We start from the raw sequence: 20,000 nt of genomic DNA on the forward strand, positions 1-20,000 counted from the left end.
CTCAGTCTGCTGTGCTAGATAAACCTGTTTAACTTTCAGCACGTGTCAGGATCCTTTCCTCTCCGCTCACTGCCTCGTTACACACCTGACTCAGCTCATCAGCTCATCAGCAAGGCCTTCACGAACTGAACTCAGGCCGTTAGAGGGGGGAGTGAAAAGTGCAGTCACTTGTTTTCTGGTTAGTGTTATTCTGTATGACCCTGCTTTCCTCTCATGAGCACAGCTTCTCCCTGTGCTGCCTCTGTCGGTGTTAATAGCCAGGCTGAGTGGTCAATAACTGTGTAAACATACTCTGGCCTTAATTTTATGTCTCCCTCAGAGAGGCCATCGCTCTGGGCACGACGGACTTCACAGAGGAAGACATCGATAAGATCATGGAGGAGCTGGGGAAGGAGTTCAAGGGGAACGCCTATCACCTAATGCACAAAAACTGCAACCACTTCTCCTCCGCGCTGTCTGAGGTTAGATCTCTCTCTCCAAACAGGCTCAGCGTATGTGGCGACGGGGAGAATGTTAGACAGTACGGTGGCGGTGACGGCGACGGTGACGGTGGCGGTGACGGCGACGGTGGCGCCGATAACTCGCTGATTTTTCAAAAACACTTAATTATGGAATAATAATTAACTTGTTAAGATGTAAACAAAGCAGATCAGAGCAGTTTTAAACTCACCTCTCAGGGTGACAGAAACTAGAAATTATATTTCTAAGAAATTAAATCAATTATTTTCTCAGATTTTCCACTGTTTTCCATCATCAACATTCCATATAAGCTCAGAAGACTCGTGTAGGTTCTCTGGTGGTTCTGGATGGTAAATAAAGTGTCTATATCTGTGTTGTAGTCATGGCGATGCCTGGTTCCCATCACCTCCACCGTAAAGACGTCTGAACCGTTTCACACCAAATCACCTCTGAATGTTTTTTTAGCACCCCAACGATTGAAGTATTCAGAGGTTTTGAAAAATTAGTGTTATTCCCCTTTCAGTGCAAGTGGGGCAGTAAACTGCTTATCATCTCTCTGTCTGTCTCTCTCTGTCTCTCTCTCTCTCTGTCTCTCTCTCTCTCTCTCTGTCTCTCTCTGTCTCTCCCCCCCCCTCTCTCTCTGTCTCTGTCTCTCTCTCTGTCTCTCTCTCTGTCTCTCTCTCTGTCCCCCCCTCTCTCTCTCTCTCTGTCTCTCTCTCTGTCCCCCCTTCTCTCTCTCTCTGTCTCTCTCTCTCTGTCCCCCCCTCTCTGTCTCTCTGCCCCCCCCTCTCTCTCTCTGTCTCTCTCTCCCCCTCCCCCCCTCTCTCTGTCTCTCTCTCTCTGTCTCTCTCTCTTTCTGTCTCTCTCTCTCTCTCTCTGTCTCTCTGTCCCCCCCCTCTCTGCCCCCCCCCCTCTCTGTCCCCCCCCTCTGTCTCTCTGCCCCCCCCCCGTCTCTCTGTGTCTCTCCCTCCCTCTCTCTCTCTCTCTCTGTCTCTGTCTCTCTCTCTCTCCCTCTCTGTCTCTCTCTCTCTCTCTCTCTCTCTCTCTGTAGTTGCTGTGTGGGCGTGAAATTCCTCGCTGGGTGAACCGTTTGGCGTATTTTAGCTCCTGTATTCCGTTCCTGCAGAGCTGTCTGCCTAAAGAGTGGCTCACGCCGGCCGCGCTGCAGAGCCACATCAGCTCACACACCCACTCACACCCGCACAGCGAGTCCAGCGACGAGGAGCCCTCAGGGGCCGTCGGGGGAGCGGCACACACCTGCAGGCACACTCGCGTCTGATCTCATTCACTACGACACACACTCACACACGGGCTGCGTCTCAAACGGCCCCCTCCTCCCTCTGTAGTGCACTATGTGAAACCATAGCATCAGTGCTTATGTAGTGCACTATATGTCCACTAGGGGGCCAGTCGAGATTCAGCCACACACACAGACCTCTGAGGGCGTGTCGTTGCTGGCTGGTCTGCGTCCCCTGCCTGGTTTGCACCACTGACATTACATTTACCGACACCAACTGACAAGACCAAGTCTCTACTGCACTGGACAAGCCATAGCGAAACGTTCCCTGCTCAGCCGGTGAGCTGTACTCAATTCAGTTCAACTTTAGTGCCATTATGCTGCATAACAAAGCACTTAGGGGCATTTCTCTGGTGCATTAACATTAAGACAGTGCACTAGTTGGGTGACACACAGAAAACAGACAATAGACAATAAATACAGAATAAACTAGACATGCACTGGTGCATAGACAGTGTGTATATGTATGTGCAAAATAGGCAGGAATTTTTAGAGACAGCGTTCAGAAAATGATATATACATTACAAGTAAGTTACATATATACTACAAGTATAGATGTTTACCAGTGAAACAGCAGTTATCTGGATTGTATTGTGTATTAGTATGAACCACAATAACAATAGTATTAGCATAGCTGGCCAAAATGTAGGCTTAGGCCCAGTCCCATTCTCATCTTTACCCCTACCCCCTGTTTTCGAGTGTTGCCCCTTGTTACTGAGCTACGGGGCTGAAGTCAGACATTCACCAGATTTTTGTTAGAATTTTCCCGTTCCACCTTAAATGGTGCAGCCAGCGAATCCTGAAGCTAGCTCAGTTTTCCCCGTAGAGTTCCTACAGATTGACCACACGACTTCAGAGGTCTGCACATAAACAGACTGCAAGCGCTCGTCCTGCTGCTGCTCACAGCGCCCCCTACCAGCCTGGATGACCAACAGACCTCAGAACTGTTTCCTGGAGAAGGACGAAGGTCGCGCTCCACCAGCCGGAGCCACCAGGGACTATTTAAAAGCCTCCAACTGCTCCTCTTAAAGCGAGAGTTCGGTAGAAAAATCAAACGCACTCCGTTTTTTTCCCATTGTGCCGAACGTATTTGATCTGCTAAGACATGGCTGAGGTGTGAAGTGAGCTAGGCTAATGTAGCTAACAAGTAATGGAAGCGTATACGCTGTTGATTTACCACCAGGCAAATAACATGCTAACACCATCACGCTTGGCCCAGACTTTGTGGAGCTGTTTAGTTGACTTTCAGATTTCTATCTCAGATAGTTCCCAGATAGTTTCTGACACTCTACATGAGCTAAAGCAGGAGTGCTCAGTCCTGGTCCTGAAGATCTACCACCCTGTAGAGTTCAGTCACCCCTCCCCTGGAGGCATGGGTTCGAGTCCCACTTCTGACATGCTTTAGGATGGCAGTCGTGGGCTGGAGGTCAGGGAACCGGCCCTGTGACCGGAAGGTCGCCGGTTCGATCCCCAGAGCTGACAGTCCGTGACTGAAGTGCCCTTGAGCAAGACGCCTAACCCCCAACTGCTCCCTGGGCGCCGTGGATAGGGCTGCCCACCGCTCCGGGCAAGTGTGCTCACTGCCCCCTAGTGTGTGTGTTCACTAGTGTGCATGTGGGTGTTTCACCTCACGGATGGGTTAAATGTGGGGGTCCGATTCCTCTGTATGCAAAACGCAGTTGGCTGATGGTTCTGAGTTCAATTAAATTCAATTCAGATCCAAAACGTCCGATGCTCAGGTGTGTTAAACCAAGCTCTGCAGGCTGGTGGATCTCCAGGAGCTTAGTGAAGACCAGAAGCTTGTTATCCTGTTGTTGTCCTTTACTTGTTAGCTTAAAGGGGCAGACGTGTCTTGGCTCACCGACTGAGTTTGAGGGGAAATTTTGTGTGGATTTGATATTTTACCAAACTGTCGTTTTCAGTGCCCTCAAGTCTTACTACTCCTTTTTTACTCCGTGGAATAGAGCAGTGTTTACCATCGTGCATTCTCCTTTTTACAGCCTCCCTCGTTTACCGGAGGGTGGAAACGGTGGGCGGCTCAGACTGACCGCTGTTAGGCCTCTTTCCTCTCTTTTGCAGTATTCGTCCCTGAATTCTCCTCCTCCTCCTCCTCCTCCTCCTCCTCCTCCTCCTCCTCCGTAGTACTGTAAACATGCCAGCCGGTTGGAGTTTGTGAAACCCCTCTAGACCTTTAGGCCGAACTCTTCCAGCTGTTTTTAGGAAGAATTGTTTTCAAGGCAAAGTTTTACCTCCAGATTAGCCGGGTTCGTCGTACTTGGACTCTTTTCTACTGTAAATACTCCGGGCTCTAAACAACACGCTGTCTGTTTGCTGTTATTGGCCGGTTCACTTGAGGACGGCGTGCCGGCGACAGAGGGAGCGAAGTTACAGCAGGAAGATGCTAAAAGGATAGCGACCAAACATGCTAACCTTGCTAGCTGCGCCAATTAGCACGATGTCCTTTCCGATTTTCCTGATTTCATTCCTGAATTTCTCCTTTAAACATTAAGTTGTATTTATTTAAATGCTGCTTTAATTTGATAACATGATGTCAGTTTGCGTTCTTTTATATTCGGACTGATTGGAGGTTTGGGAGTCCGACCGCCTGTGGCGCCGCCCGGTGTTTTTGCCATCATCCGCAGCGTTTTTAAGCTGAACAGAGCTGTGCGGAGACGGACTCTGACCAGGTGTGGAAGCGCAGCCATATAACCAGAAGCTGTTGATTCACCGACGATGGCCTCCTGTTTTTGCTGACAACTCAAAAATGACTGATTACTCAGCCGTGCTTGGAAGCAGAGCGGAGGGAAGTATTCCAGGATGTGGAAACCTTAATGTGTGTTAAGCCCATTAACTCCTTCTGGTGGTGTTTTACCTCAGATAGCTTTGGAAACCCAGAGCAGATAAGCCCATTACTCTCAGCATGTCAGTCTGTTTTCCACGCTATGCAGTATTAAGCCCTGCTGGAGCTGCATTGGTTTGACTGAGGGAGGCAGGCCTGCGACGGGGCCAGTGTCAGTAAGAACGTCCTCTTATGTGGGAACCGTGTGGAAAACAGCTGCGATAAACATTAATTAACGATAACAGCAACACTTCCTCGGCCGTAATTCTGCGAAGTGAAAGCAGGAGCTGACCGGCGACAGCATGCGAAGCTCAGTCTTTGGGAAGTGAAAGTGCAGATCACCGAAAGCGAGTTTAGTAAGAAAGAACAGAACTGGCCTCCTGAACGACGCGGCAGCTGCCACTGGGAGACCACAGTTCCAGGGGCCCCAGATTTCAGGGATAGTTAATTATAACTGTTAAAAACATAGTATAGGCCTATATCTGCTTGATTTAGGTTGGCGTTTGAATGTTTTGCGTTTTATTCATATATTTTAAAAACCTGGAGTAGCTGCACTGTTTACATTAACGCTGAGTTGCTTTCATCGCCCCCTGCTGGCTGCTTTGTAGGCGCGTCACTAAAACACATGGAGGTTGAGGTCCCAGTCAGTTATCATCCGAGTTAGCATCCGGCAAGTCATTTTGCATAACATCACCGTTCACATCACTGATATACTACTTAAAATGTTGGCATCCCAAACTTAAAACACCTTCCCTGGCGAGTTCGATCCCCAGTGATGCCACAGCCATCCGTAACTGGGAGTCCAGGAGAGCCTGTTGCCTTCTTCCCTAAAGCCATTAAGCCTGAGGCTGTTGTTTCACTCAGCGTGTAAAACAGCTTGATTAAAAAGTGTGGGGACACTAGTGGCTTGGTCTAGGCCCTGTTACTGCGGTAAAGCTTGCGTCTTCCACGCAAAGTAGGGCCTTGTCCAGCCTTGGGCTCGGTCTGCAGGCCTGTGGATACTCCTGGAACAGCCAGGCTATGGCCCTTCAGCTTGGAATATCTGTGGGAATTAGGGAAAATGACACAGATGCTTCATTCCTAAGCAGCTAATCAATTCCCCACAATGCAGTACACAGTTTAAAGACTAATGCAGCTCTATCGGGGCTTTTAAAGATGGCTATGATTCCCGTCTCGTGCTGCTGACGGTGCGTCTTTAACAGCAGAGAGAGGGCCGTGGTTCCATCCTGCCGCTTTCTGAACTCCTCTGAGCTCTGCTGTGAAGACCACCTGTCAATCAAGCCCTTTATTCTCCTCCCCCATCCCTCCTCCGTCACATCATCCGGTTTGCTGTGGAGTCACAAGCGTGAAAGTTCATAAACCTCATTCACTGGTTCATACGTTTATATTTCTCTCCCTTTGTTACTGAGAAAGCTCAGACCTTCCGTCGGTTTACTTTCCGTCTCTCTGTGGATGCTTTTGGACTGAAGAGGCCGCCGGTTCTGGACCTTTCTACTAACGAGCTCGGTCGAGACGACCCTTTTCTACTGCTGTCAGTTTTAACCTGGATTAGTATTTACTTTTATGAGCTGGAAGACAGTTTTACAAACGCTGAAACGAATAAAGGACTGAAACGGAACATTTTACAGTCTCAGATTTATCTTTTATGCTTGAGTGGTGTTTTTTACGCTACACGACATCCAGTCGCAAGCAAAAATGTGCACATCGCTGCTGTGGGGGCAAAACCTCGTATCTCCAGAGTGGTAACTTTACAGGAGAAGGACAAAACATACCCTGCTTTTAATGTAAGTCAATGGAACCAGACGTCTTTCCCAAGTCATTCTGGTCCATTTGGTCCATCAATTTTCAGATTATGACAAAAAATGGAGATGCGACGTTTTGACATTGTTGAGTTACACGTCGTCTATGGAGACACACGTCTGCACAATTTAACACACAATTACTATGTATTTACTGAACACGCTGGGAAAAATGTACATAAAATGTTCCTGTGCACAAGTCGTGGAGCATTTTATGTTGTATTTTTTCTAAGCAGGATGCTAAGTCAACATAAAAAAAACATTTTATTTTTTAAATTCCGTTTTTCATGTCTGGTTGCTGTGGAATGTAGGAGTGTTATTCTGATTATTCCCTGTCCGGTTCTTTAGGCATACAAAGTTCACCATAGGTCCATAGGCCAGTAGGTGCAGGTTACCCTCTATTTATATATATATATATAAATACATTGTGTAGCCCCTAATAGTTAGACGGATACAACCTCAGCAAAAAAAGTATAAGCTGCGCTAAAATTTGCAGAAAAAGCTCAATTTAGGTTTGTTTCCTGTAAACGACGTGTCACAAAATAATCAAAACATGTAGTTCTCCTGCTTTAGCATCCCCGAAGTTACTACGTTCAACACGGCTCACATTTATTGTCGCCCATTGATGGTGTTTATATTTTACCTGACCCACCACTCAGAACCACTGTCACCAGAACCAGACCCTCATGACAGCTGCCCCACTTGGTGGGACTTCCACTGCCCCACGCTGAGGCCCAGGGGGACGTCTGGACGACCAGCTGCGATGGTTGTGGTGTTGATGGGATTTGAACTCATCACCTCCTGACGACGGCGCGGTGTTCAGTGTGCCGCCCCACTCAGCTCGTCAGCGTGTGAATGGCTGCACCGCCAAGAGGAACACAAAGAAAGGTGCCACACCAAGTCTAGGTGTTCGGGTGGGGGGGCCGCAGTGGGGGGAGGGGCAGGTTCTAGTCTGAAACGTGGTCTGGGGTGGATTTTTGAGGACAGACTGATTGTTTTCCGCTACCTGTCTAAGCCTTGACCACAGCTTAATAAGGCAGGTTCTCGTTCCCACCCGTTACTAAGTCAGCCGTGTGTTGTTTTGATTTATGCGGGATGTCACCAGCAGGACTGAATCCAGGGCTACTTTAAATTTCAGTTGTGGCGTGCGCGATCGGCTGGTCGGTAATGATGTAAACCTGCACGTTTAATGGCAACCTAGCACCGAAATACACTTCAGCACTGAATAAAGCAAAAGGATCAAACTGTAGCACCTTAAGCAGGTTTTAGTTTTCCTGTGGGCTGCTGTGCTTTGTAGGTAGACACAGGTGGGCCTTGGGGTGGAAAAGTTTGAGGACCCCTGATGCAGAAGAAGTTTGGTCCACCGTTTAGTCCTGAAAGTGCGGCTGGACGTCCTGGACGGACGCTGAGAGTGCGGGTCTGACGGTGTGTGGGGGATAAAGCTGCGGTGCTGCAGCTCTACACACAACAAACCGCCGCCTTTAACCGGCTCCGGTATCGGATCGAAACCGCAGTCGGTGGTATCGCCCAGTCTAAAGCCATAAACCCCGCCCCCTGCTCCTCCCCTCCCCCTCCCCCACAGAAACTATAAATAGCCCCCGCCCGCCGTTTCCGAGCCATCCTGCTGCACGTACGCCATTTTAGCACAGCGAGGTCTGACAGGTGAGCGGCGGTTTAAGCCGATTTTATGGGCGCTTTTACTGCTTTAAGCTGCAGGTTCGATCTAGTGTGGAGCTTAATCAATCGATTTATGAGCTGCGTGTGTTCGATATGTGGTCGGAACCGCCGAACAGGCGGCGGCGGCGTTAGCTTTAGCATTAGCTTTAGCGTTAGCTTTAGCCACGCAGCTAATGGCCGCCTGTGTTTGTTTATCAGATGTTGTTTCTGGGATTTTCCGCCGAGGAGGAGATCATTACAGCCCACCTGGGGGTCGTTTTACTGCACCGGTCGAAAGGGGGTCGTTTTAAGGCGTAATCCGAGGTGAAACCCCCCGGCTTGCCTCAGCAGGCCGAGATATCCGACACCAAATGACCGAAAATCGCGGTAAAAACGACGTCGGGCGGCTTGGAATGAGATCCAAACGGCCTTTCCTGGGAATTCGGCCGTAAAGCGGCGTTGCACGCGGGTCAGGGTGAACGAGGCCTGTTCTGCCTTCCTGGGCCCAGGTTGGAGTTGTATTTTCCGTTCCACCTTAAGTGGCGTATCTAACGTTACACCACTTAAGGTGGAACGGGAGTTGGAGCGAGAAGCCAGAGCTCTCTCTCTCTCTCTGTGCTCATTAGAGCGGGCTCGTGCCTCATCAGGGGTTAAATGGGACGCGAAGTTGTTCATTATGCATGTTCTGGAGGTTGATGACCCGCTGGGTTCGGTTGTTTAAGTAGGTCGCTTGCAGTCTATATAGGCATTAGGCGGGTTGTTGGGCCCCGTGTCCGGTTGTACTTCGGCCTTGGTTTTGGAGGAGGGGGGGGTCGAAAACACGCGGCTGACCCGCCGGATTGGAGATTAACTCAAGGTCTTTTCCAGTTTGACTCGAGGTCACAACCATGAGTGGATGCCGAGTGTTCATTGGCCGCCTGAGCCCACACGCCCGGGAGAGAGATGTGGAGAAGTTCTTCAAGGGCTACGGGCGCATCCGGGAGATCAACCTGAAAAACGGCTTCGGCTTTGTGGTGAGCCTGCGGGAACGCCGCGTGTGGGTCTGGGCTGTGGAGGCGGGAAGTGCTGGGCTTGACTGTCTGTGTGTGTCCGCAGGAGTTTGACGACTACAGGGATGCGGATGATGCCGTGTACGAGCTGAACGGCAAGGAGCTTTGCAGCGAGAGGTGAGGTGGTGCCCACACTCCGGGCTTGCTTTAATATTCCCAAAGTAACAGCACAGGCTGTTTTTTTTCCCCCTGGAATTTGTATAGTTGGGATGCAGAGTCTGTACCGGCGTGTAGTGCCACGCTTTAAAGGGCCGGTAGCCTGTGTTTTTCTATTTTATTCTCATTTCTGCTCATTTTATATACAAACATTTTATTTTTTGTACCGAAAATAAACATTTATTGTTTTAAGTGACCATTTTCTGGCGCCTGGGTGTCCCATATCATACGACAGTCCTGCTGGGAAGTGTTTCCTATAATCATGATGTCACAAACATATAATACCAAAAATGTGGTTGATTTTTCACGTTCATGTTTGGACTTCAGTGAATGACTTATTTAATAATAAGGGCTTTAAAGTGTTCAGGCCTATCCTGCTGTTGTGATGGTCATGACACGGTCCTTTAATCCTGCTGCCCGTTTTATTGATTACCTTATTCCTTTTCCGTGGTCAGGTACAGTACAGGGCGGAAACATCCAGCACCATATTAATCAGTGTTGGCTTTCACTTATGTAGGGTGACCATTGAGCATGCTCGGTCCCGCCGTGGCAGAGGAGGTGGTCCTGGAATGGGTGGACGCTTCTCTCCACGCTTCCGAGGCTACCGTCAGTCCCGCAGCGGAGGATCCAGGTGAGAAGAGATTATTATAATGGCGTTTTTGCTGTAATAAAGATCCGCACGTGTACTAAAGCTCCCTCCCGCTCAGGTACGGTCCTCCTGTCCGCACGGAGCACAGAATCATCGTGGAGAACCTGTCCTCCCGCATCAGCTGGCAGGTGAGATGAGAACGTGCTGCAGAAATCACCTTTACAGCTTTTCCTTCATTTATTTCTTTTTATTTCGCAAAAGCAGTTAAAACCCCCCAAACTTAACGTCCCCTTTTCATCCCACTGCAGTAAGAGGGTAAAATTTGAATGTTTCATCACAACAAAGCACACTTTTGTAGTAATAAGGTAGCTTCAGATCTATTTGCCTTTATTTTCATAAATGGTTATATTTCTGCTAATTGCTGAAAGGTTATCTAACTGAGACCCGTCTTTTTCCAAACCTTTTCTTTAACAGCTGTGCTCTGGTATTCTTTAATTGGAGTTGCATGCACAGCCCCTGAGGTGCATAGCGCCCTCTGCTGGTTGTGTTCTGAATAGTGTCCATGTGGTGCCTCTCCCTACACGCAGTTGCGGCTGGTCTAATTCTTGGCTGGGCCCCCTAGCGGGTGAAAGCGGTAGCGCAGGATAGCCTTAGAGGACATGGGTAGCCACTCTGGAGGGTCTGTGGTCACAAATCGGCTCCACGTGCCCCCCTGCGCCCCGTTTGGGTCTTTTTCTGTTGGTGCAGACGTGGGGGGGTGCACACTCCTCTCGCTGTCTCTGGTGGGTCCGTGCTTGTGGAGGCCGGAAGGGGTCGAGGCCAAGGTCGTTTAAACTGCATTGGTTCCGTTTGCTATTTGGACAAGTGGCTCTTTGCTAATGTCTTCCGTGTTTCGGAACGGTAAGTAGCTCAACACACTGATAGATCACATGGATGAAGGGTTGGGAGATTTACTGTAGGTGCCATTCTGCAGGGTGGGTTAAAGGGCCCATATCATGGAGGGAGCTGAGCAGGGTGGGTTAAAGGGCCCATATCATGGAGGGAGCTGAGCAGGGTGGGTTAAAGGGCCCATATCATGGAGGGAGCTGAGCAGGGTGGGTTAAAGGGCCCATATCATGGAGGGAGCTGAACTGGGTGGGTTAAAGGGCCCATATTATGGAGGGAGCTGAACGGGGTGGGTTAAAGGGCCCATATTATGGAGGGAGCTGAGCAGGGTGGGTTAAAGGGCCCATATCATGGAGGGAGCTGAACTGGGTGGGTTAAAGGGCCCATATTATGGAGGGAGCTGAACGGGGTGGGTTAAAGGGCCCATATTATGGAGGGAGCTGAACGGGGTGGGTTAAAGGGCCCATATTATGGAGGGAGCTGAACTGGGTGGGTTAAAGGGCCCATATCATGGTGGGAGCTGAGCAGGGTGGGTTAAAGGGCCCATATTATGGAGGGAGCTGAACTGGGTGGGTTAAAGGGCCCATAATCATGGAGGGAGCTGAACTGGGTGGGTTAAAGGGCCCATATCATGGAGGGAGCTGAACTGGGTGGGTTAAAGGGCCCATATCATGGTGGGAGCTGTGAATGGGTTGGTTAAAGGGCCCATATCATGGAGGGAGCTGAACAGGGTGGGTTAAAGGGCCCTTATCATGGAGGGAGCTGAACAGGGTGGGTTAAAGGGCCCATATGTTGGGAACTGTGATTGGGGTGGGTTAAAGGGCCCACATTATTGGGTGAGCTGTGAATGTGGTGAGATAAAGGGCCCATATTATTGGGTGAGCTGTGAATGGGGTGAGAAAGGGCCCATATTATTGGGTGAGCTGTGAATGGGGTGGGTTAAAGGGCCCATATTATTGGGTGAGCTGTGAATGGGGTGGGTTAAAGGGCCCATATCATTGAGGGAACTGTGTATGGGGTGGGTTAAAGGGCCCATATTGTGTAGGGAACAGAACTTCTCTTGCCCTTTAAAAAAAAAAAAAAATTTAACTTTGAAGTCATCGTCTAAACGTTCTAGTTTCCATACGGTAAATATTCAGACACTAAGCTGCCGGAAAGGCGCTTTTTGAGGCGTTTTTCTTTGGTCTATATCAGTGTAGCCCCACCCATTCATGCTGAAGTTAACGGGAACATCTCAACGGCACTCGTTGGCACCTCAATCTTAAAGGCCAGTGAAAATGGCCATTAACAGCAGTGTTCACACATGCAAATAAAGTGAACCTCATCAGGAAATAGGTAATAAAAAATGAGCATATGGGCTCTTTAACGTGTCCGTTTGGAGAAAAACAAACCAAAGCCGGAAAACCATTCATATAATCATCTACATGGGGAGAATGTAGTGTGCGAGTTCTGTTCTGACTCGCGGCAGGCGTCTCTTCCTCCACGCTCTTCACGCTTTCAGAGCCCAGACGTCAGTTACACTAATCCCAACCAGGCTTGGAGCACATTTGCAAATTAACATCTGTTCTGTGGGTGATGTACTTTTACACGGGCACACGATCCGGGAGGTCGTAGGGAGCTTGCCACAGGTGCACACTACAGGGCTCGTAGTGGTCAGGCAGGTGTGGCTGCGGGAGGCAGTGTGTGTTTGCCTTGTCTGTCTCGGTGGGTTGTGTTTGTGTGAGTTTGGGTTCGTGGGTCACTGAGGGTTGTCCTGCTTTGCCGTAGGACCTGAAGGACCTGATGCGGAAAGTTGGAGACGTGACGTTTGTGGACGCCCACAGAACCAAAAAGAACGAAGGGTAAGGTTCTGCACGAGATTGTTCTTTAATAACTGTATAATACACCGTATATTGATCGCTCAGGATCCACCTGCAGTCGTGTCGTTACTGGTTTAGACACTGATGTGCAGTTGAACACACAAATGAAGATCGTTATTCTAGACATCAGTGTCCATAAAGAGACTGTAGGTGTGACGTAGGTGTCGTTATTGACGAGCTTCGAGGGCTAGAACAGTCTTATAAATATTCATTTGTCTTAATGACTCCAAAGAGAAAACAGTAACACTGCAGTCAAGTCTAAATGGCTGCTACGCCGATGCTTGCGAGTGCCTTTGATGTGACGCGCCGCCTCAGGCCGACTGTAGATCAGAGGGTAGTCCGTGTTTGTGGTCTGACTGAAGGCTCTCTGTGTTTCAGGGTTGTGGAGTTTGCCAGTCACAGCGACATGAAGAACGCCATTGAGAAGCTGGATGGCACCGACCTGAACGGCCGCAAGCTCAAACTGTACGAGGACCGCGAGAGGAAGTACGTAGAAATAGAAATGTTCATGCAAATGTCCACGAGGGGCCAGAAACGGAGGCTGTGAGGGCGTCTAACAGTGTGGAGAGCATCACTAACGCCTGTAAACGGGACATCGTACAGCTTAGAAGTGCGGCTGTAGCGAATGGTTCGGTCGTCGTTCCGACTGTAGCGTTTGATCGGGACGCCTGTAAAACTGCTGTTTGGTGTTTAATGCCAGTCGTCGTTTAAAAGGTTTAACGTTAATATTCGTTTCTTCTTTCCTCCGTAGCCGCAGCCGAAGCAGATCCCGCAGCTCCTCTCGATCCCGATCCCGCTCTCGCTCCAAATCAGCCAGCCGGAGTCGCAGCCGCGAGAGCAAGCGCGAGAGCAAACGCTCCCGCAGCCGGTCGCGCTCCCCCAGCAGAACTCCGGAGAAGAAACCATCGCCAGCGTCCCGCTCCAGATCGGCTTCGCCGTCTCCCTCCGCTCAGAGGAAACCGTCCCGCTCCCGTTCCCGCTCCCGCTCCCGTTCCCGCTCTCGCTCCCGGTCCGCTGAGAGTCAGCACTGAGAGCAGAGCGGACGTGTGTGTGAGCGCGAGTGGCTGAGTGTGTTGAAAGTTTAAAAAGTACAAAAACGTGTAAGTTTTTGTGTTTATGTATCATAAAAGGAAAAGTTCGATCAAAGAAGCTGCAGCTGGAGGAATACGTTCACATTTTCCAACCTTATCTTTATCGGCTGAATTTAGGACGGATGATCATTTCAACGCGTTTCCTTCAGCAGGGAGAGCTCTGGCTGGTGGACTGAGCAGGTGGAGTGTTCACAGGAAAACGTGGTGAAATGGTCTGTTTACAGATTAGTTTGGAAAACGCGGCGGTATTCCTCACAGCGAAACCGGCCTTCCGTTTGCAGCCGCGTTGGCACGTTTGATCGAGCTATTCCTTCATGCATCATCGAGTAAACTTCCTTTTTCCCTCCTGTAACATGCTTTAGTTTGACCTGTGCCTCGTTTGATTGACTGCAGTAATTGGTTGCAGGTTTATTTTTGTCTCTGTGAATCGCTCCCAGTGACGTCCGCTGCATTTTTTGGCTTCAGGTGTTTTTTGTAGTGAAGCACTTCAGTAATAAACACAGGACTCTCCATCATCTGTGCAGACTTGTGCGCCGGACCACAGCCACACTTTTCTAAATTGTTTTTAACCGTAACGCTGGGACAGGTGCGATTTCCCAGAGGTCTGTGTATTTTGATTTATTACTTTGTAGGAGTCTTTAGTTTGAAGTCGTTGACTTTTTTGTGATGTTTTCTTTTGAGCTGTCCTGCAGGTTCTATAAATTAACTGTGAATACTGATTTATAACAAATAAACTATAAATCAACTTCCCGTACGTTGTTCAGTCTTTTGTCCTGTGGGGGTGACGCTGCACTGCACCTCACCGCCACTAGATGGTGCAGTGCCACTGCTGCCAACTCGAGGCCTAAAATGTTTATATGCTCTTTGGTATTTGGTCTTTAGGTCAGACTATGTTAAAAATATAGGATTTTCTTTTATTACTGCAAATGGAAAGACGTTTTAGAGAGTTAGTTATGACCAGTAAAGAGAAATATTCAAAACTCTGCGCTGTATCTAGCTCACTATTCAAATGTGTGAGCCTGAGCGTGTCCAGAAAGTCGGACTGTAGTCTCATCTCTTCCAGGGAAGTCGATGTTTCAGTGGCTTTAGTGATCGACTGGAGCGGCGGAGTCATCGGTGCACAGGGGTGACGGATCCCGAGATCCAGAACTGTGAAATTTTAAGGAGTGCAGTTCACTTGGGTTGTGTTAAAATGTTAAATTAGAAATGAATGCAGTGCTCTCAGACCCCTCGGCCCACTGGGGTGGGGTGTGTGCAGATACAGGGGTTGGACAATTAAACTGAAACACCGGTCACTTCAGTGCCGGAGGTTTCCTGGCTAAATTGGACCAGCCTGGTGGCCAATCTTCATTAATTGCACCAGGAAGAGCAGAGTGTGGAGGTTCACTCAGCATTATGGGTGACACCAGAGTTCAAAAGAGGACAAATTGTTGGTCCCACGTCTTGCTGGCGCATCTGTGACCAAGACAGCAAGTCTTTGTGATGTATCAAGAGCCACGGTATCCAGGGTAATGGCAGCACACCACCAAGAAGGACGAACCACATCCAGCAGGGTTAACTGGACGCAAGAGGAAGCTGTCTGAAAGGGATGCTCGGTGCTAACCGGCATTATATCCAAAAAACAAAACCATGGCAGAATTAAACGTGCACCTCAACTCTCCTGTTTCCACCAAAACTGTCTGGCGGGAGCCCCACAGGGTCAATATACACGGCCGGGCTGCTATAGCCAGACCTTTGGTCACTCATGCCAATGCCAGACGTTGGTTTCAATGGTGCGAGGAGCGCAAATCTTGGGCTGTGGACGATGTGAAACATGTACTGTTCTCTGATGAGTCCACCTTTACTGTTTTCCCCACATCCGGGAGAGTTACAGTGTGGAGAAGCCCCAAAGAAGCGTACCACCCAGAGTGAAGCATGGGGGTGGAGCAGTGATGGTTTGGGCTGCCATATCATGGCATTCCCTTGGCCCAGTACTTGTGCTAGATGGGCACGTCACTGCCAATGACTACCGAACCATTCTGGAGGACCATGTGCATCCAATGGTTCAAACATTGTATCCTGAAGGCGGTGCCGTGTATGGATGTATCAGGATGACGATGCACCATGACAGCAAGACTGGTGAAAGATTGGTTTGATGAACATGAAAGTGAGGTTGAACATCTCCCATGGCCTGGAGGAGCGGGTCAGGTTTTCCTCCACCAGCATCACGTAGTGACCTGGCCACTATCCTGCAAGAAGAATGGCTTAAAATCCCTCTGACCACTGTGCAGGACTTGTATATGTCATTCCCAAGACGAATTGACGCTGTACTGGCCGCAAAAGGAAGCCCTACACCATAATAAATTATTGTGGTCTAAAACCAGGTGTTTCAGTTTCATTGTCCAACCCCTGTATATGCGCACGCGCACACACACACACACACACACACACACACACATTATATTTCCAAAAGTTTTCACTCCTCCATCCAGATCACTGAGTTCAGGTGTTCCAGTCACTTCCATGGCCACAGGTGTATAAAGCCGAGCCCCTCGGCCTGCAGACTGCTTCTACAGACATTAGTGAAAGAATGGGTCGCTCTCAGGAGCTCAGTGAATTCCAGCGTGGTGCCGTGATCGGACGCCACCTGTGCAGCAAGTCCAGTCCTGAAATTTCCTCACTACTAAATATTCCACAGTCCACTGTCAGTGGGATTATAACAAAGTGGAAGCGATTGGGAACGACAGCAGCTCAGCCACGAAGTGGTCGGCCACGTAAAATGACCCCTGTTCCAACATGACTGACCACCAGTGCACAAAGCAGGTCCATAAAGACGTGGATGACCCAGTTTGGTGTGGAAGAACTTGACTGGCCTGCACAGAGTCCTGACCTCAACCCCATAGAACACCTTTGGGATGAATTAGAGCGGAGACTGTGAGCCAGGCCTTCTCGTCCAACATCAGTGTCTGACCTCACAAATGAACTTCTGGAAGAACGGTCAGAAATTCCCATAAACACTCCTAACCCTTGTGGAAAGCCTTCCCAGAAGAGCTGAAGCTGTTATAGCTGCAAAGGGTGGGCCGACATCATATTAAACCCTATGGATTAACAATGGGACGTCACTCAAGTTCATATGCGTGTGAAGCCAGAGGACCGAATACTTTTGGAAATGTGTGTGTGTGTGTGTGTGTGTGTGTGTGTGTGTGTGTGTGTGTGTGTGATATCGACCACAGACATTATGTTTATTGTGTATCGTGAAAATGTCTTGAAGTATCATGATTTCTGGCGTATCGTCCATCCCTAATCAATCTCTGCTGCAGTGTAGTGAACGCGGTGAAACCCTGAGAGAGCAGGCAGCTGCGTCGTACGGTGAGGCAGAGGCGGCCGAGTTACTGATTTTAGTGCGTTTCCCATAAAAGAGCAGAAGCAGCTGCGGCGTAAAAGCCTCGTCCTCTGTTGCTATGAGGAACACGGCAACCGCTGAGTCCTCAGATTAATGACTGTGCGTTCAGTGCATCGTGAGTAATGTCCAAGGCCTCTCTGCCTCGCCGCCTCGCCGCCTCGCCCTGTCATTTCAGAATCAATACATTTTCAGTACAGTAAAAAAAAAGAAATGATACTCAAGTTAATACGTTAATAATATTTCAGCCCTGAGCTAACACGCTACACACAGGCTAATAGATCAGCCCTGAGCTAACACGCTACACACAGGCTAATAGATCAGCCCTGAGCTAACACGCTACACACAGGCTAATAGATCAGCCCTGAGCTAACACGCTACACACAGGCTAATAGATCAGCCCTGAGCTAACACGCTACACACAGGCTAATAGATCAGCCCTGAGCCAACATGCTACACACAGGCTAATATATCAGCCCTGAGCTAACACGCTACACACAGGCTAATAGATCAGCCCTGAGCTAACACGCTACACACAAGCTAATAGATCAGCCCTGAGCTAACACGCTACACACAGGCTAATAGATCAGCCCTGAGCTAACACGCTACACACAGGCTAATATATCAGTCCTGAGCTAACACGCTACACACAGGCTAATAGATCAGACCAGAGCTAACACGCTACACACAGGCTAATAGATCAGACCAGAGCTAACACGCTACACACAGGCTAATAGATCAGCCCTGAGCTAACACGCTACACACAGGCTAATAGATCAGCCCTGAGCTAACACGCTACACACAGGTTAATAGATCAGCCCTGAGCTAACACGCTACACACAGGCTAATAGATCAGCCCTGAGCTAACACGCTACACACAGGCTAATATATCAGCCCTGAGCTAACACGCTACACACAGGCTAATAGATCAGCCCTGAGCTAACACGCTACACACAGGCTAATAGATCAGCCCTGAGCTAACACGCTACACACAGGCTAATAGATCAGCCCTGAGCTAACACGCTACACACAGGCTAATATATCAGCCCTGAGCTAACACGCTACACACAGGCTAATAGATCAGCCCTGAGCTAACACGCTACACACAGGCTAATAGATCAGCCCTGAGCTAACACGCTACACACAGGCTAATAGATCAGCCCTGAGCTAACACGCTACACACAGGCTAATAGATCAGCCCTGAGCTAACACGCTACACACAGGCTAATATATCAGTCCTGAGCTAACACGCTACACACAGGCTAATAGATCAGACCAGAGCTAACACGCTACACACAGGCTAATAGATCAGCCCTGAGCTAACACGCTACACACAGGCTAATAGATCAGCCCTGAGCTAACACGCTACACACAGGCTAATAGATCAGCCCTGAGCTAACACGCTACACACAGGCTAATAGATCAGCCCTGAGCTAACACGCTACACACAGGCTAATAGATCAGCCCTGAGCTAACACGCTACACACAGGCTAATAGATCAGCCCTGAGCTAACACGCTAGCCCTCAAATCTCTCCTTTGTGGCTGAAGTTTGTTCCGAGGTCTTCTCTGCAGGTATTTTATTATATGATTGTTATTGCATTATTATTATTATTATTATTATTATTATTATTATTATAGGTTTTCTACTGTGTTATTGTAGCTGAACTACAAAGTCCACCACTAACATTCATCCCAGCCACCAAAAGCAAATGTGTTGTTTATTAATTTCTGTGAGTGAAAGCAGGAAAAAGGACACGTCCTCAGAAGGTCATCAGCTAAATATCCTTTAACGGTATCTGTTCATGATGCGGATGTTTGGTCTCCCTTACAACGGCAAAACAAAGTGCACACAGAGACAACGTAGCGTGTTAAGGTCAGTAAACATAGTATAACACACACACACACACACACACACACACACAGTTACACACACACACACACTCTCTCTCTCTCTCTCTCTCTCTCTCTCTCTCACACACACACACACACTCACGGACACTCAGAGGGTATGATGTGTGTAAAGAACAGTGATAAACTCCTGCTGGAACAGCGTGTCCAGCTATACAGCTGTGTCCTACTGCAGCCCTTCACACTGCATCAGTCTTCGCTGTTCTGGTGACCACTGTTAGTGAACACACGATTAGTGAATACACAGATAATCAATGTACTGATATGGGACACACAGTGAAGACACAGGGAATACTGTTAGTGAGCACAGCTAGTGAACACAATTAGTAAACAGTGAAGACACAGGGAATACTGTTAGTGAGCACAGCTAGTGAACACAATTAGTAAACAGTGAAGACACAGGGAATACTGTTAGTGAGCACAGCTAGTGAACACAATTAGTAAACAGTGAAGACACAGGGAATACTGTTAGTGAGCACAGCTAGTGAACACAATTAGTAAACAGTGAAGACACAGGGAATACTGTTAGTGAGGACAGCTAGTGAACACAATTAGTAAACAGTGAAGACACAGGGAATACTGTTAGTGAGCACAGCTAGTGAACACAATTAGTAAACAGTGAAGACACAGGGAATACTGTTAGTGAGCACAGCTAGTGAACACAATTAGTAAACAGTGAAGACACAGGGAATACTGTTAGTGAGCACAGCTAGTGAACACAATTAGTAAACAGTGAAGACACAGGGAATACTGTTAGTGAGCACAGCTAGTGAACACAATGAGTAAACAGTGAAGACACAGGGAATACTGTTAGTGAGCACAGCTAGTGAACACAATTAGTAAACAGTGAAGACACAGGGAATACTGTTAGTGAGCACAGCTAGTGAACACAATTAGTAAACAGTGAAGACACAGGGAATACTGTTAGTGAGCACAGCTAGTGAACACAATGAGTAAACAGTGAACACACAGGGAATACTGTTAGTGAGGACAGCTAGTGAACACAATGAGTAAACAGTGAAGACACAGGGAA

At 48.6% G+C, this 20,000-nt stretch overlaps 2 protein-coding genes across 2 annotated transcripts in view; both read left to right on the top strand.

Annotated features, from left to right (window-relative positions):
• Positions 1–6,213, top strand: part of LOC108411051 (deubiquitinase DESI2) — a 14,278-nt gene extending 8,065 nt beyond the window's left edge. The window contains exons 4-5 of the mRNA XM_017682423.2: positions 320–461; positions 1,511–6,213. Of these exons, the coding sequence (XP_017537912.1) occupies positions 320–461; positions 1,511–1,738 (370 nt within the window). The 3' untranslated portion in view covers positions 1,739–6,213. The remainder of the gene's footprint in view (positions 1–319; positions 462–1,510) is intronic.
• Positions 6,214–7,975: 1,762 nt separating this feature from the next.
• On the top strand, positions 7,976–14,429 carry srsf5a (serine and arginine rich splicing factor 5a). The gene is made up of 8 exons (XM_017682427.1): positions 7,976–8,056; positions 8,918–9,063; positions 9,146–9,216; positions 9,773–9,886; positions 9,963–10,032; positions 12,497–12,570; positions 12,967–13,074; positions 13,340–14,429. The coding sequence occupies exons 2-8, from the start codon at positions 8,938–8,940 to the stop codon at positions 13,617–13,619; spliced, it is 843 nt and encodes a 280-aa protein (XP_017537916.1). The 5' UTR covers positions 7,976–8,056; positions 8,918–8,937; the 3' UTR covers positions 13,620–14,429.
• The last annotated feature ends 5,571 nt before the right edge of the window (positions 14,430–20,000 follow it).

This window comes from Pygocentrus nattereri, chromosome 5 (assembly GCF_015220715.1).
Source record: "Pygocentrus nattereri isolate fPygNat1 chromosome 5, fPygNat1.pri, whole genome shotgun sequence".
NCBI lineage: Eukaryota > Metazoa > Chordata > Actinopteri > Characiformes > Serrasalmidae > Pygocentrus > Pygocentrus nattereri.